This window comes from Loxodonta africana, chromosome 7, assembly GCF_030014295.1.
Source record: "Loxodonta africana isolate mLoxAfr1 chromosome 7, mLoxAfr1.hap2, whole genome shotgun sequence".
NCBI classification, from domain to species: Eukaryota; Metazoa; Chordata; class Mammalia; order Proboscidea; family Elephantidae; genus Loxodonta; species Loxodonta africana.
This window is the reverse complement of record NC_087348.1, coordinates 62,635,823-62,652,959: the sequence shown is the minus strand read 5'-3', so window position 1 is coordinate 62,652,959 and position 17,137 is coordinate 62,635,823. Positions and strand designations below refer to the sequence as shown.

General features: G+C 50.7%; 1 protein-coding gene across 1 annotated transcript in view; it reads left to right on the top strand.

The window, feature by feature from the left end:
* Positions 1–421: 421 nt before the first annotated feature.
* SLC6A5 (solute carrier family 6 member 5) overlaps positions 422–17,137 on the top strand; it is a 66,808-nt gene continuing 50,092 nt past the window's right edge. Inside the window, exons 1-7 of the mRNA XM_064289448.1 lie at positions 422–533; positions 903–1,202; positions 1,881–2,137; positions 4,820–5,353; positions 7,950–8,088; positions 10,823–10,954; positions 11,314–11,487. Of these exons, the coding sequence (XP_064145518.1) occupies positions 422–533; positions 903–1,202; positions 1,881–2,137; positions 4,820–5,353; positions 7,950–8,088; positions 10,823–10,954; positions 11,314–11,487 (1,648 nt within the window). The remainder of the gene's footprint in view (positions 534–902; positions 1,203–1,880; positions 2,138–4,819; positions 5,354–7,949; positions 8,089–10,822; positions 10,955–11,313; positions 11,488–17,137) is intronic.

The following is a 17,137-nucleotide window of genomic DNA, read 5'->3' as shown; positions in this document are numbered from 1 at the left end:
GCCGCCCAGAGGACCAGGGGAGGCTGGTACCGAAAGGACCGGCTAACACCCAAGCAGGCGCCGTCAGGCCACGGATTTCTCTCCCTCCCGGCTCTTTCCCCAGTGAGACGGAGGGCAACGACTTGAATCCGACAGGCCGCCCTCCAGACCCTCTGCTGCCTAGGCTCCGGCTTGCTACGCTCCACCCCCACCCTGTGTCTCGGCACAGACTGGCGTCAGGGCCGCCACGGGACAGCCTCTTCTCCAGCAGGCTACTCCCACACTGCTGGGTGGACACAGGTTCTCAAAAATAGCTATTTATTTGCTTATCAGCAGTGGGGCTGGGGAGGGGGGGAACAAAGTGATCGAGGACAAAATCAATTACTATTTTTCATCTTTGACAAAGTAATTAAGGCCGTAGTGACTGGCTAATTCCGGCCGAATGGCTGGCTGCCGCGGTGATGGATGCGGATTTACGGCCTTCTCGTTGGTGGCGTGCGGGCGCGATTATCACTCCAAACAGGCGGCCGCGGAGGGCGGGGGCGGGGGCCCGAGTCCGGAGGGCTTGAGCCTTTTTTGTTTTTCCATGCGAAGGCTTCATCCCCTGCGCTTCCTCAGCGCTGACACACACCAGTAAGCACGACGAGCTGCCCAAGGGCTTGGCCTGGCCTCCTGCCCCTGCACTCTCTCCCTCATCCACTCACTCCGACTCTCCTGCCCTTCTGGTGCCCCCCCACTCCGCCCTCACGCTGGCCTCAGAGCCACCCCGCTAGGCCTCGCAGCTCCAGACCCTCCCTCCGTTCTGCACGCTGCCCCTCCTTTCTAGAATCTTGCGGCCTGAGGTGGAGGGAGGTGGGGAGTCGGAGTTATGCAGACTTCCGCCCACCCCCGCAGCCTTTACTGCGCGTCACCTGCCCCTGCAGGGTCTGACGCGCAGTGGGCCCCACGCGGGAACCCAAGTGCGCACTGGAGTGGGGAGGGCCTCCGGAGTGAAACGTCAGACCTGGGGGCCGAGCGAGGACCCGCGGCGTCACCCGGACTCAGGGCAGCTGCGCCAGGGACCGGGCGGGAGGGAGTAGCGAGAAGGCCGCCAGGCCCAGGGCGCCTCTACATAGTTCTGCCCCCTTCGGGGGCCAGCGAGGACCGCGCGCCCCGTGGACACTGCGTAGGCATGCGGCCCTCTGCGGGGGCGGCTCAAATGCAAATTGGGAAACTGGCTGGAGGTTTTCGATGTCGTGACTAGCCATCGGGGAAGTCTGCCCAGGGCCCTGGGAAGGGACCTGCGGAGAGAGGCCAGGCGCGCGTCCTGGCTTCTCTCCGGACCAAGGTCTGCTAGGTCTGCCTGCTTTGACCCTAGCACCCCGGTATGGCTCCTTGGAAATTAGGCTTTTTTTTTGTTTTGTTTTTGGGAGAAGCGCCCGACAGGACTCCCTTAGTTTCTCACCGTGGCTCCCACAGTTCACGGTGCTTCTCCCCTCCCGCCTGAGCTGGATGGAGCACGCGCTCCTGCGGGATTTTCGGCCGGATCGCCCGCCCCTCCTCTAGCCGAAGCCCACTGCAACCCCCTGCCCCGGGCCCACCGAAGCCCTGGCTCCCTACCCTCGCCCGGATTCCCTCGGCGTGGTCCTGTGGGAGGCCGTTGTGGAGTGGTTAAGGGTGTAGACTTCCTAGGGGTATCCAGGGTTCGAAAGCGGCTTTCTGAGCCTCCGTTTCCTCAGTTTTAAAATTGGGATAATTCCTCAAAAGCTGTTGTCAACACTAAATGGAGCAAGTCATGGAAACCGTTTGCATAGTGGTTGATGTGAACTCTCATATTGAGAGTTTAATAAATGTTAGCTCAAAACTACGATTAAAACGGCCTGAAACCCTCACTTTTTTTTTTTTTTTTGAAACCCTCACAGTGGCTCGGAAGGAGGGTCTCCGTAGGGAAACTACCCACCCCCAGGATAGTGCAGATCGCAGGTCCCCAGCCAGCTGCCGCGGAAGGACCAGGCTGGCAAGCCAGCGAGCAGAGGCATCTGAGAGAGCGAGGGCAGCTCGCGAGCGGGCGGGAGGGGTCGCCGCAGTGCCCCCGGCGCCCGCCGCAATCTGCCGCTGCAGCCTCCGCCTGCGGCCGCCCAGACTTTATCCGCCTGCCGCGTGGGGACTGCCCAGCCTAGTGCCACTGCACCGACCCCAAGGCAGTGGGCCGGGCTGCGGGGAAAGGACAAAGTGCTTTCTGTAGCTTCTCATCCTCCAGGCCAGCGGTTCTCCGAAACAGGCCAGCAACCTTGGAGAGCGTTTTTGCTGATCTCTCCCCCCAGTCTCCAGCCTACACCTCCTCTATAAAGGTGTTTTCCCTTTCTTGTGAGTATAACCTTTGCTTTGTACCAATAGGAAAGTTCATCTCTTTATCCCCGTGGTTTTCACACACACCCCCCCCCCCACCTCCTGTAATACAGCAGAATGTCCCCCTTTGGCTTCCCGGATCACCAGCCCTGCTCCTGGTGTGGGATTTCGAGGGTCTCTAAGACCCTGCGCTTCCAAATCAGGCCGATTGATGAATTTTATTGAAGGGGCCATCAAGAAAGAAAGCGTTTTCTTTGACATTGAAAGTGACCTGAGAACCAGGTCAATGTTGGAAATAATTTCCCTTTTATTTTTACAAAACATTTCAGAGGATCTTATGAGAACAGTTATAATTTTACAAGGATTTTCTCTTGGTAGTGTTAACAGAGAAAAATAGAAATGCAAATACTAGGTCTAAATTTCTAAGCCGAAACCTAGGACTCCCCCAAGACTGGATGTCTGGGAGAGGGGATGCAGGTGGGGCTATGGGAACCTGAAGTCCGCCTACGCACAGGGGGCTGCATCCTTGTACCTGCAGCACCCCTGCCTGCACCAGCCATCCCAGAGTCATGGCTCTACATGCGGATCCTTGATTGCTTTAGGAATGATATTGCCGAATCCGATGCCTGTAGATTTGGGGAGGCAGCAACGGCATCGAGTGGAAGAGAAAGACCCAGCCACCGCAGTGATTTACCACCCCCTTTTTTTTCCCTCGCGCCCAGCTAGACAACCCAATCCGCTCTGCTGGCGGCTGCGTCTAGCCTTGGGCGCAGTGGGACGTGTCCCTCCCGTGTTTCCCTTAATTAGGAGGAGGCAAACTTCTTTCGTCCCCTCCCGCCGGCTTCGGTTTAGTAATCAGACCCACATGAGTCACGCGGAACACGCAGCCCCCTCCCGCCCCAGTGACAACTGGCCAGAGCGCTCTCGGCTGTTGTCACTTTAAAACTCGAACCAAGGGAGTAATGATTTATCAAACTTGTATTACCAAGAAAATGTCACACGAAGGGCACCTTGCTGACGCAAACCCGGCCTTTCCCAAGGAGATATAGAAAGCGCCTCTCTTGCCGGAGCCAAATCCAGTCTTGTCAATAGCTGGGTTCACTTCCTACTGGTTCAATCGGTTGCCTGTGTCAGACATGGTGAGTGTTTGCTTTCGGTCTTTTAAGAGAAGAGGGGGCCAAGGGGGTGGAAAGGGGAGATGGGTTTTGGATGTTTCTTTTTGAAACGTTTTGTGTATTTTGGGGAGGTGGGGGAGGGAAAGACAGTTCTCCAAAGGGTAGATGTTTGTGCTTGGGAGCTTCACCTAAGCTCATAAAGAGGTTCCTGAGGCTGTAGAAAGAACTGAGAGGTTGGAGGGGGCTCCTAACAGGCTGGATTTCGGGCGCTGTTCTCGGTGCTGAAAAGCCAGGTGTCGATGAAGAGGCAGGTTGCTCTGAGTCCTAGACGCTACTGAGGTAGGAATGCTGGCTGGAGCCAAGGTACTCAAATTTGGTGAATGTTAAGGAGTTCTGATCTGTGCATTTGTGAAGGGGGAGGTGGGTAGAAGAGAGGCCAGCAGTTGGAATGAAAATAGTGATTATTCTTACCGTAGGATAATTACTTTTATTGGTGCTGAGGTTTAGGAAGCTCTGAAAGAAAATAGGAGAGAGAGAAACAGAAGGAAAAAGAAAGTATATGAAAATCAGTCGTGAGTTTTGGTCCCCAAGTGAGTGTCCTGGCATGAGGGATTTTAGACTCCTGAGAATAGCTATGCCTGAAAAAACTTTACACGTTAGTTCACATTTCTGGAAACCTGGAAGTGAAAGTAGGTTCTTTAAGAGAACAAACCCGTTACTACTGCCTTGTGTTTTAAGTCTGATTATTATCACTGTTGTTGGGTTTTTCTTTTTTTATTTTGTAATTTTGTGGTGATCTTTATCCCTGCCTTTGCTACCTGGCAGCCGGGGATGGGTTTCGGAGCACTCGGATTCGCACAACCAATTTGGCCTCCAGCACTCACAGGGACCAGGCCATCAGCTTTGTGGCCGCAGCTTGCCTGTGGCTTATAAAAAAAAAAAAAAAAAAAGGCAGTGTGCATTGTTGAATGACAAAGGAAATGGGGCGGAAAATTAAAGAATCTTTCTACAATGGTGATGGGCACGCGGGCATCCTACAGCCGTGATGTGAAACCCAAAGAGGGCGGGAATGCATGGCTATAGGGCTATTTCTATCCTCCCCTTTTCCCCTAGCCCAAACCATTTCTGTCTCCTTTTTAATTCACCGTCTATCAGGGAGGAGAATATTAGCTTCTTTAAGTCATTTAAGTATGGAGAGACGGGGAAATTGAGAAATACTGGTTGTAGTATTTTATTGGCAAAAAAAAAAAAAAAAAAAACAGATTCCAATTTGCTCCCCTAGATACTGTGTGTGGATTCCAGTTGTGGACCTTTGCAGATATAGATACAGGTTTTTTTTTTTTTTTTAAAGCTGCCGTGACTTTATTTTTTGCACGAACTTGACGTTGTGTTTGCAGGATTGCGGTGCTCCCAAGGAAATGAATAAACAACCAGACGTCAGCTTGGAAGCAGCGGCGGCACCGGGTCACCCCGAGGGCCTGTGCGCGCCAAGGACGAGCCCGGAGCAGGAGCTACCCGCGGCTGCCGCGCCGCCGCCCCGTGTGCCCACGTCCGCTTCCACCGGCGCCCAAACTTTCCAGTCTCCGGACGCGCGAGCCTGCGAGGCCGAGCGACTGGGAATGGGGGCTTGCAAACTCAGTAGCACGCGGGCGCCAGCGTCCTCCGCGGCTCTGCGGGACTTGAGCGAGGCGCACAGCGCACAGGTCGCCCCTCCGGCTGGGGGAGCCGGGCCCGGCAACGCGCTGCACTGTAAGATCCCGGCCCTGCGCTGCCCGGAGGGGGATGCGAACGTGAGTGTGGGCAAGGGTACCCTGGAGCGGAACAATACCCCGGCCGTGGGCTGGGTGAACATGAGCCGGAGCACCGTGGTGCTGGGCACGGATGGAATCACGTCTGTACTCCCAGGCAGCGTGGCCAGCGCTGCCGTCCAGGTAAGCTGGGCGCTCTAGGCCCACGCCGCCTCCTGATCTCCAGCCGCGTGCGTGGCGAGCCAGGCCGCGGCGGGTGCACGTGTGCTGTTGGGGAGATGGGTTGGCAGTGCCAGGTGGTGGGAGGAAGCTTTGGGGCTTTGGAAGCTCGCACTGCGCTGAGGTCGGCAGTTCAGGGCTGCACCAAGTACGCTGAGGCTGCAGTGGTACTCCCAGAGGGGTCGGGACCTCACGAGCTGCCCACTAAGTGCCCCTTCCCAGACTCAGTGACAGTAGGCATCTGAGTGCAGACCCGTTAAGCAGTGGAGGCAGTTAGATCCTCTATTCAGGCATGACTCCTCTTCCTGTCAGTGACTGGGTCTTTAATTAATTTTTTTAAATATAGAGAAAAGCCCGGGGTGGTGAAGAACAATAGTTTACAGTCCTGTAGCCCTTTGCACTGAGAATTAACATCATGAGAATTCATTCGGTGAGAGATCGGTTCACCAAAAGCTTCAGGACCCTGTTATTTGCACTGGACTTCCAAAAGCCCAGTACCCCATTTTGTTATCATAATTTTTTTCTTAAAGAGGACCTACCTCAACTGTATAAGCTTCAGGTCCCACACACCTGGATCCATTCCTGAATTTGACACTTTACTGCTAAGCCAGAGACATGAGCCCACAGAGGTAATTCCCATCCTGGGTTAGGGAAAAGGAGCCCTCCCTGGTACCAGCAACTCTTGGTATTCCTGGTGGGCCCCTCCTGTATATAGGCCTTTGTCTTCTATTTTCCTCCAGTCTTCCCACCTCCTTCTCTGACCTTATCTTTCCTCTGTCTTTGTTTCACCCACTCCAGCTCTACCCTTTTTCCTTGCCTGCCTTCTGCTACTTCCCACGCACTTGGCGTGTGTCCAGCAGTCAGGGCCCGGGCCAGGACATTCTCCTGTATAGGATTCAGGGCTTATCTAGCCCTTGTGTCCTGAATCACTCAAGTGTTTGCATGCATGTGCGTGCACGCATACACACACACTCCACCACAGGCCCCCATAGCAGGAGTTCAACCCTTAGAATAATTAGAAAAAAGCACAAATGTAGGCTTTTCTGCTTGCCTTTGCTTGTCCATGTCTGGAACATTAGTCTGTGTGTATTAACTGCCTCTGAGATCATGTACCCAACAGTGTGACCCTAGGTGGAGGCAGAAAATTCATTTCAAACGCCTTCCTTAACCTCCGCACTGCGGCAAAAGGAACTGAACTCCCACCCTTCTCAGCCCTAGAAGGATTGGAGGGTGGGTTGAGGGGACTGGAGGATTACATGCAGCGAGAGATGTATGGAGGGTGTTAAAGAGGCTCCCTCTGGCCCTTGGGCTCCTAAAGATGCAGCCCAAGCCCTGCCCTGGCCTATTTTCAGATTCTTGTCTTCCTAACACCCACCTTCTCCCTCTCCAAGCCTGCCATCCCTCCTGGCAGCTGTTCTTTATCCTTCACAGCTGGTAGAACAGTGTGGATGTCACAGCCTGTAGAACAGTGTGGGATGTCCCAGGTTACTGACATAGGAGGCAGAGTGTGACTCAGGAGGTGGAAGCTGCGCAGTGGTGTGTATCCCTGGAAGCTTTGTGTAGTGTCCAGGTGTCCTGCGTACTTTCAGGGTTAATTTCAGGAAAACTCACCCCCAGATCTTTCTGCTTCATAATGAGGCATTTCAGAACCAGATACTGCCTCCAAAAAGCATCTTAGAGTAAGCTGAGAGAAGTGAGCCCCAAAGATTCGTAGACTGCCAGAGCTGGAAAGTGCCTCAGGAGACAGTTATTCTAAACCCATTTTACAGATGGGGACACAGAGGCTCAGAGAGAGCAAGTGGCTTGCTTGGGGTTACCCAGCTGGTTAGCAGTATAGACTAGAATCCCAGGTTTTAATGCCATACCTCATTCTCTATCCCCACCCCCCTTGTTTTACCCGTAAGTCTGCCTCCTGCCCATCTCCCTTGCCCCAGTGCAGAAGGGTGCTTCCCTTAAATTAGCCGACCCAGCAGCTTCCCATGTAAGGCACTGGCAGAGAAAGTCAGGCAGGGGCTCTGGCTGGCTTCAGATATTGCAGCTCTCTTTCTGGTCTTGACAGACTCCAGAGGAAGAAAGAGCTGAGGAAGAGGTGCAGTGAGGGTTTTATTGGGGGGAGGGGGTGATTAGGGACCTGCTTGCTGGAGACTCTAGGCATGATATTGGGGGCCTGCTTGCCAAATGAACTCTTGGTGAGGGATTGGGGATGGAGGGGTCTGCTTGCAACCAACATGCCGGTTAAAGGTTTGGGGAGAGCTGCTTGCTGGTGTATCCTGACTGCAGGATTTGGGAAAGAGGGGCTCAAGGGTCTGTTTAAGATGGATCTTCACGTCAGAATAGTGGTTCTGCTTGCTGTAAGATCCTTAGTGCAGTATTGAGAGGTGAGGCCCTGCTTGTAGATGCATCCTCTGTTCAGAATTTGGACCCTGCTTGCCTATGCATCCTTGGTTGAAAAGTGGGGGCCTGCTTGTGGGAAGGACCCTCATCAGGGGGGAGGGCAGAACGGGGCCTGCTTGCAACAGCCCCGGGGCTGTTATCCGACCATTTGCTTTTCCGCCCCCAGGAGGACGAACAAGGGGATGAGAATAAGGCCCGAGGGAACTGGTCCAGCAAACTGGACTTCATCCTGTCCATGGTGGGGTACGCAGTGGGGCTGGGCAATGTCTGGAGGTTTCCCTACCTGGCCTTCCAGAACGGGGGAGGTATGGCTTTTCCGCTCTTTCCGCCTGCGGCGAGGTGGGGCGGGCATTCGTGGGTTGGGGGGACTCGGAGCCCCGGGGTGGGGGCGGGGCCGGGAGGGGAGGCTCCCGGCAGCCTCCTCATACTTCAGCCCGCATTCCCCGTTGGCAAAAGTACAAAGCCGGAGGGCAGGAGCGATTGACACTAGATTCGAAGGCTTCTACCTGCAGATGAGCAGCAGGAAAGGGGTGGGACCAGGGGATCTCACATTGGCCCGGCTTGGGGGGCTGGATCCTGTGACAAAAGGGCCCCGAGGCGGGGGAGTTCAGACTTTTAGCTGTCAAGTATTTCAGGGAGCGGCCGCCCTCCGCGCACTTGAACGACTTTAGAGCCGGTAGCTGTGCAGTCCTGGAGCCCCGCATTAAAGATGTTTTAAGATGATAACCTGGAAACCCGATACCTTGGGACTGGGCGCTCGGGTCAAGCGGAGCGCAGAATGCAGTCGAGCCGGGAGGTGCGACGGGGATACGGCTGGGGTGGTGCTCTCGGAGGTCTGGGGCTGGAATGGAAACCTCTCAGGAGCACCCGGACACAGACCTTCTTGGGTGCAAACAAGACACATTTTAACTTTGGCAAAATCGTTTAGCAAAAACGGTTTTCGTTTCATTCGTCCTAACTGGGTGGAAGAACCTGCTTTTGGAGGAAGACCGTTTCTGGAGATGGGGAGGACGCCAGTTAGGCACGCTCCAGCCGCTGGGCCATTGGGATCCCGGCAGCCCAAGTTTCCCATTGAACCTCGTCTGTACCCACGAGGAAGGACCTGACACATTCAGGGTCCCCTTTGCTTGCCTTCCCCGGGCAGCTCGCCCACATTAGCTAAAGACAACAAAGTGGCCCTATCTGGGAGTTTGCACCTAGAGCTCCCTCCACAGCGTCTCAACTGAACCAAAGGGGCCAGAAACGCGCCCCCTCGTCCTATCCTGACTGACAGCTTAAGTCGTTCTTGTTGTTTGTCTCGCGTGTCCGCTCCAGGCGGAATTTGGTGCACACGGGTGAGCAAGTAGGTGTCGCACCGGCGAACCTCTCCGCATCATGGGATGATTAAAACGAAAAAATATGTGACTGCCCCCGCCCCCGATTCCAAATTAGAATACATTGACAAGTTATTTATGAGGACGGTAGAGCGAGCGTTTGCAATCATGGGTGCCCTGGAAACAGAGACAGGTGCTGGCCAAGCGACTCGAGGCTCCCCGGCTGGCAGCTTCTGCCTGGTTTCCGCAGGAAGTCCCCAGAAAAGGGGTGCGGGAAGTGGGCGGGAGGAGCTGTGGTACGGCTTCTAGCGACTGCAGGGAGAGCGGCTCCTCACCCTTGATTCCTGGGGTGGGTGTGTGGGCCCCCGGGGTGGGGAGATGGAAAGGAGTGCTAGCCAAGGGCATTTGGCCCGAGAAAGTGTTCCTGCTTTGCTGGCCAGGCATCTGCAAAGTGCGAGGCTATACGCTCGGCTAAGCGGTTCCGGTTCCCCGGGCGCAGCCAAGAGAGGGGAGGAGGAAGGCAGTCCTTTTCCGCACTGCGGCTCTGGGGCCCCGCAGCCCGCAGCGCGGGGTGGAGAGCTCGCCCCCTCCTTCCCAGGAGCAAAAGAGAATTGTTGCACAATCCACGTCCTTCTTGAAAGCCGGATGTGGAGATGAAAAAGCAGGATTCCAGTTTTTAGTCCCCTTCTTTCTTGGAGAACCCTCGGGCAGCAAGGGTCCCTTGGCCCAGAGAGGAAGTTGAGAGGGGTGAGCAGAAAGGGCAGGCTACAGAAAGATCAGCACAGTTCTTTGGGCTCTGGCTGTTTTCGTCCTGGGATTGGCTCTGACCTATTAACAGTGCTTGCCGGTCAAAACCTTTTCAAAAATCACTGTACCTCTGCTCCCTCCCAAACAACTCCCAAGAAACCTGAAGGGAAAGAACCCTAGAGAACCTTCAGCAAGTCTGTGGAGGCCTATCAGGTACTATTGCCCTAGGCTGGGTGTTCCTTGAGCTAAAGAGATGAAGGATGAACTAACATTGATTTCAAACTAGGCAAGACAATCCACATAAATACTGTTAAGTGATCAGTGCCTGGAGAAAGTATTGTGGGAGGACAGAAGGGAGACTTCTTGGAGGAGGAAGCATTTGTGTTGACCTTGAAGGATGGGAGGGACTTCACATAAGGAGAAGGAGGTGGAGTGTGTGATGGTGGTGGTGGTGGGAGAGGGATGAGTATTGGGGACCTGCCTAGCAGAGCAGCCTTTCCTGGCTGGCCAAAGGTATGCAAGTAACTTGGGTTACTGTGGAGGAGGGCTCTGGAGTCTAGCTTAGCAGATTTCAGGTCATGGGAAGGCTCAGGGTCTGATGAGATCCCACCAAATCTGACTCCAGTAGTGAGTTAAAGGCATTGAGTTGATGAATCTTGAAAGGGCTTAATTTTGGGAAATTGAAGCACTATAATTAAAAAAAACAAAACAACCCACCACCACACAACTCCTTGGACTTGTGGAAAATTGAAATGAGTAAGTACCCTTACATTTTTTTGGAGGAGGGCTCCTAAACGTCTGTGGGGGTACCTGTTGTTGAGCCAGAATATCAAAAGCTTCTTCAGAAAAGGAGCTAAATTGCCTCTGTAAGTTCATAGAGAGGGAGCTCAGCCCCCAGCCCAGAGGACTGTGCCCCAAGGTGGTCCAGAGCCCTGCCTTCACCTCCCAGGGCCCTCACTTCCCACTCTCTCTTCCCAAGGTGCTTTCCTCATCCCCTACTTGATGATGCTGGCCCTGGCTGGGCTGCCCATCTTCTTCCTAGAGGTGTCGCTGGGCCAGTTTGCCAGCCAGGGACCAGTGTCTGTGTGGAAGGCCATCCCAGCTCTACAAGGTGAGTCCACTCCGCCTCTTAGCTCCTCAAGCCTTACCCTGCTCTCTGTCGCTGCTCAACTTTGCCCCTGGGAGGGAGACTTGCTTTTGTGATCCATGGAACTCACTTCTTCCTTCTTTTATTTGATTGACTCCACTCTGCCTCCTCTCTCCCCAGAATGGCCCAGGACCACCCTTTGCCTAGTTCAGTTCCTAGCTGAATGCCTTGGGGTCCCCAGGAGACCTAAAGTCCACTCCACTATGAGGAGATCCATTTGTAAAAGAGAGTCAAGACCTAGGTCCCCTATCCCTGTTTGCCCAACTGTAAGAATTTTATAGGCTTTGGAATGGAATGAACCCCTGGAATTTTTGCTTCCACAGGCTGTGGCATCGCGATGCTGATCATCTCTGTCCTAATAGCCATATACTACAATGTGATTATTTGCTACACACTTTTCTACTTGTTTGCCTCCTTTGTGTCTGTGCTGCCTTGGGCCTCCTGTAACAACCCTTGGAACACACCAGAATGCAAAGATAAAACCAAACTTTTATTAGGTAAGTTTGGGTGTACCTGCTTTAGGGGTGTGTGTGTGTGTTCTGAACTATTAATTCTTTCATTAAACAGTGATTAATTGAACAAATATTATGCATCCAAGGCTCTGTGTTATGAGCTGGGGGCAAGGAGATTAAAACAAACAACCAAACTTAGTTCTAACAATTAAAACAGCTCATGACCTAGAAAAAAAACCAAACCCATTGTCAAGTCGATTCTGACTCAGCAACCCTATAGGACAGAGTAAAATTGCCCCATGGCATTTCCAAGGAGTGCCTGGTGGATTCAAACTGCCAACCTTTTGGTTAGTAGCCGTAGCTCTTAACCACTATGCCACCAGGGTTTCCCATGACCTAGAGCAAGGATGTTTGTTAAAAATATAGGTTTGCAGGCCCACCTGATAGTCTGCTATATTAGATCTGGGTGGGGCTGGGAAATTTGCATTTTAGCAAGACCCTCTAGCATCTTACTACTCAAACCCAGTTCCTCAGAGCAGCAACAAGCATCACCTGGAAGCTGGTTAGAAATGCAGAGGCCCTACCCCAGCCTTCCTGAATGAGAATCTGCATTTTAACAAGATCCCCAGGTGATACTCTAGGTCCTAGACCAAGTCCACCTGGGGAGTCAGGAAGCATTCCTGGAAGAACATTCCAGATCTGAAAAAGATTGGTCTGGAGGACTTGGGCGGGGGACTGTGAGCTTGCTGATTCAGGGGCAAGGGAATGAATGTGAAGAGGACTAGGGCAGATATGTAGATATGTCTGAGAGGCTTTCCTGTCTGTAAGGCATCTCTGCCACTAATTGTATGTATCTCTGAATACAGTAGTAAATAACTTCTCTCTGGAGCTCAGGTTTCCTCATCTGAAAAATGGAAATAATGATACTGTCAGTTACCCTCCCTACCTCATGGAGTTGCTGTAAGGAGAAAATGAAGGATACGATAGCAGTTGGAAAAGCATAAAATTGTATAAATAGAAGGTATATAAGGAGCCCTGGTGGCACAGTGGTTAAGTGCTCAGCTGCTAACTGAGAGGTTGGCAGTTCCAACCCACCAGCCACTCCACGGGAGAAAGATGTGACAATCTGCTTCTGTAAAGATTGCAGCCTTGGAAACCCTATGGGGCAGTTCTACTCTGTCCTATGGTGTCGCTATGAGTCGACTTGACTCAACAGCAATGGGTTTTAGAAGGTGCTAATAACAATCATCTTTGAAGGCTGTGGTCATTTTTATGGGGTAGTTTCTGCTTTCTTCACAGATCTGTTATTACCATTAAGCTGGGTCCGTCCTGAGAACAGCAACCTATGATGTCTATATGATGGGCTCTTGGTGTCGGCCCCTTAAGCCGGCTTTTTTCCCCTGCAGTCTTCAGACCTAGCGTATTATTTGACCCTTTGTGTGTGTTGAGAATCAAAAGTGAATTCTTCCCCCTCGTAGCCCCAGAAAATATTCATATACCTAGAGACAGTAACTCATACTGGGGTATTTTTACACACACACACAAACACACACGCACACACATATATACACCATACCCAGCCTCCACCTAGGAAGACTTTGAATAAGACTGAAAGAGAACTAAAACTAGAGACACTCGCCTGTTAAATTCCAGTCCAACCCCGTGGATGTGGAAGAGCTCAGGAATGGGGAGGAGTGAGAATTGGTTGGGGCTCCCAGGTGTGTGGTTAATGAGTGGTTTGACTAAGACTAGATGCCCCTTAGCCTCTCTGGGTCTCACTGTCCTCACCTGAACAATATCAGTAGTGGTGGTTTCTTAGGTTAGAGTAGTGGTTCTCAACCTTGGCTGCTGCACATTGGAGTCACCTGGGGGAACTAACAAATCAAAACATGACTCAAGGCCCGTACCAGACCAATTAAATCAGAATCTCTGGAGGTGGAGCCTAGGCTTTGGTCATTTTTAAAGTTCCCCAGGTGCAAGCAAGGAAGAACCACTGGGCTGGAGTTTCACACATCCCTTAGTTAGGCTACCACTAGCCATTCTTGGAATGAAGTGTCTCATCTTCTTTGCCTTCCATTCCCTGTTGGCCTTGGTGGTCAGCTCTGCAGAACTGCTGTCTAGGAGAATTCCACTCGGTAGCTGTTCATAGATTCATAATGGCTTCCTGAAGGAGATTGCCATACTAGGCAAAACACATTTTCCAGAGTGTGGGTTCTGGAATAGAGAAATACCTCAAGATCGTAAGCTATCCTGAATCCCTTCTTGTCCTTTCTAGATTGTGCCTGGGAGGGAGGTCACTTTCCAAGGGAGTGCCTGCTAAAGGGGGGCTGTTGCCTTGACTCAGGCCCCATAAGACACTTCCCTGAGGACTTCTCTCAAGGCCTACCTGGGTCATGGCAGACAGTGGCCCTGCAGCTAACCTCACCAGGAGGGATGGTGGTTCAGAAATGTCATCCTCATCTACTCACAGTATCCACTAATATTTGTGCAGCACCTTAACATTTAATAATAACTAGTGTTACCTGGAAAAGCAAAGATGTCACCTTGAAGACTACAGTGCGCCTGACCCAAGCCATAGTATTTTCAATCATATCATATGCATGCGAAAGCTGGACAACGAATAAGGAAGACCTAAGAAGAATTGATGCCTTTGAATTGTGGTCTTGGTGAAGAATATTGAATATACCACAGACTGCCAAAAGAATGAACAAATTTGTCTCGAAAGAAGTACAACCAGAATGCTCCTTAGAAGTAAGGATGGCGAGACTTTGTCTCACATACTTTGGACATGTTGTCAGGAACGATCAGTCCCTGGAGAAGGACATCATGCTTAGTAAAGTAGAGGGTCAGCAAAAAAGAGGAAGACCCTCAATGAGATGGCCTGACACAGTGGCTACAACAGTGGGCTCGAGCATAACAATGATTGTGAGCGTGGCGCAGGACTGGTCAGTGTTTCGTTCTGTAGCACATAGGGTCGCTATGAGTCAGAACCAACTCAATAGCACCTAACAACAACAACAAGTGTTACTTGCTACATGCCAAGTGCCGTGTTAAACCCTTTTACATGTATTACCAATGTTAAGATACACCACAAGCCTACATGTAGGTTCTGTTATTACTTCCATTTTACAGATGAGAAAACAAAGCTTAAGGCCATGGAGTTAGCTGTGTGGCAGACCCTGCGATTTGAACTCAAGTTTCCCTGTCTCCCAAGGCCATGGTCCTAACCACCAAGCTAAGTGCTTCCCAATTTACAAGGCAGATTCAAAAACACTCTCTCCTTTATTCCTAACAACAGGCTTGCGAGTTCCAAAGGGTATGATCACTACTCTGCATATGATGAAGTAGACTCTGAGGCTTAGAGAGAAGTGTCAGGCTGTAAGTCCCCAGGTAGACCAGCACTGGGATTTGGGTCTCAGGGCCCAACCCTCTGCTCTGTCCAGGATGTTTGAAGAGTGCAGCAGGTTCAACTGCACCAATCCCAGCAGAGTGCCATCAGTCTGGCTGTTCCTTAACTGATATTTGTGGTTGAGATTCTGTTAGGTAAAAAGAAAGCTGATCTGAACAGTAGGTTGACTTAATAATTCCACTTCTGTGAATCTATCTTAAGGGGAAATCAGAGATGCAGGCAACTACTATATAAGATTGTTCATTGCAGCCATATTTTACAATACTGGGAAATATTATAAACATTTAAATGTGTGACAGAATGCAAATTATTATTGAATAAATCCATGGATCAAATAAACTATGGTGCTTCCATATGATGAGATATTCTATAGTCATTAAAAGTAAATATTCATGAACAAGTGCTAAGTGGCACGATTTTTCTTTATCTTATGCAAAATAGAGAGGAATTAAAAAGAATTCATAAAAAAATCCTCACCATAGTATGTGAAATGTAGAAGGTGGATACAGATTTCTAGCACAATTTTATCTTTACTAAAAATATGTATATGGATAGCAAACATACAGGAAGGTAATACATGAAATGTTAACAATGGTAGATTTGGGGCCATTTTCTTTTATTTTTTGCATCTTCCATTATGGATGTCACCTTGAGTACTAAGGTCTAAGGTGCGCCTGACCCAAGCCGTGGTGTTTTCAATTGCCTCATATGCATGTGAAAGCCGGACAATGAATAAGGAAGACCTAAGAAGGATTGATGCCTTTGAATTATGGTGTTGGCGAAGAATATTGAATGTATCATGGACTGCCAGAAGAAAGAACAAATCTGTCTTGGAAGAAGTACAGCCAGAATGCTCCTTAGAAGCAAGGATGCCAAGACTTCATCTCATGTACTTTGTACCTGTTATCAGGAGGGACCTGTCCCTGGAGAAGGACATCATGCTTGGTAATGTAGAGGGTCAGTGAAAAAGAGGAAGACTCTTAACAAGATGAATTAACACAGTGGCTGCAACAATGGTGCAGGACTGGGCGGTGTTTTGTTCTGTTGTACATGGGGTCACTATGAGTTGGACATGTATTTGTTTTATAGTCAGAGTTATAGTCAGAGGGGGGAAAAAAGTAAACCAAACCAGTTGCCATCAAGTAGATTCTGACTAATGGTGACCCCATGTATGTCAAAATAAAACTGCTCTGTAGGGTTTTCAGTGTCTGGGTTTTTGGAAGTAGATCTCCAGGCCTTCCTTCCAAGGCACATCAAACCTCCAACCTTTCAGTTAGCAGCCAAGCACATTAACAGTTTGTACCACGCAGGCTCAGTAGTTAAGAGTTCATCTGCTAACCAAAAGATCGGCAGTTGGAATTCAGCAGCTACTCCTTGAAAACCCTACGGGGCAGTTCTACTCTGTCCTATAGGGTCTGTATGAGTTAGAATCCACTTGACAGCAATGGGTTTGGTTTCGTTTTTTTGAGTCCATTACCCCAAAGGACAAAGTAGAAATCCCCCATAGGATTTCTAAGGCCGTAATCTTTACGGAAGTAGATTGCCACATCTCTCTCCCACAGAGTGGCTGGTAGTTTCAAACCACTGACCTTTTCAGTTAGCAGCAAAACACCCTGCAAAAAAAAAAAAAAAAAAAAAATTGGTTGTCATGTTGACTTGGCCAGGCATGTGGATGGGAGTACAAGAGGCAGAGAAGACCCTGTCCCTGGCCTTGTGGATTTCCACCCTGACTTATGACTCAGGAAACATGAAAGGCAAAACAAAGACATTACATAGCTAAGCTCCCGTTTGATTGGTACAAACTGTGCACACTCTGAAGCTCTGAGCAGAGAGAGACGATGGACATTTTTCACCCTGACTATTCCCTGGGGCGTATGGACAGGCTGGGCAGATCTGATCTCATTCTTAGCCAGTGCTTTAACTTTTTTTTTTTTGGCTTGTTTGCTAAAAAAAAAAAAAGAAAGAGACATCAATCTCCATTTTTCTTTGCACAGACCCTGCAGCTTTCTTCTATGTTATCTATACACCATTGTGTTTCCATTATGGGGCCCAGGCTGTCCTGCGTGGAAGTACTGGTCCTTTGGGTCCTGCGATGACTTAGAAAAGATGATGGTGACCTGGCTTGCAACTACGCAGATGGCTTTAGAGCCCCACTGCTTTGCTGGACAAGTTTGAGTCCAAACAATTGATGTCCCCAGGCTTTCTCCCAAACAGACATTCTGAGCAAGGCTTATCTAGGAAATGGAAAAACTCCTTCCCCCAGTGTGGTGTTGTGCAAATGACCTT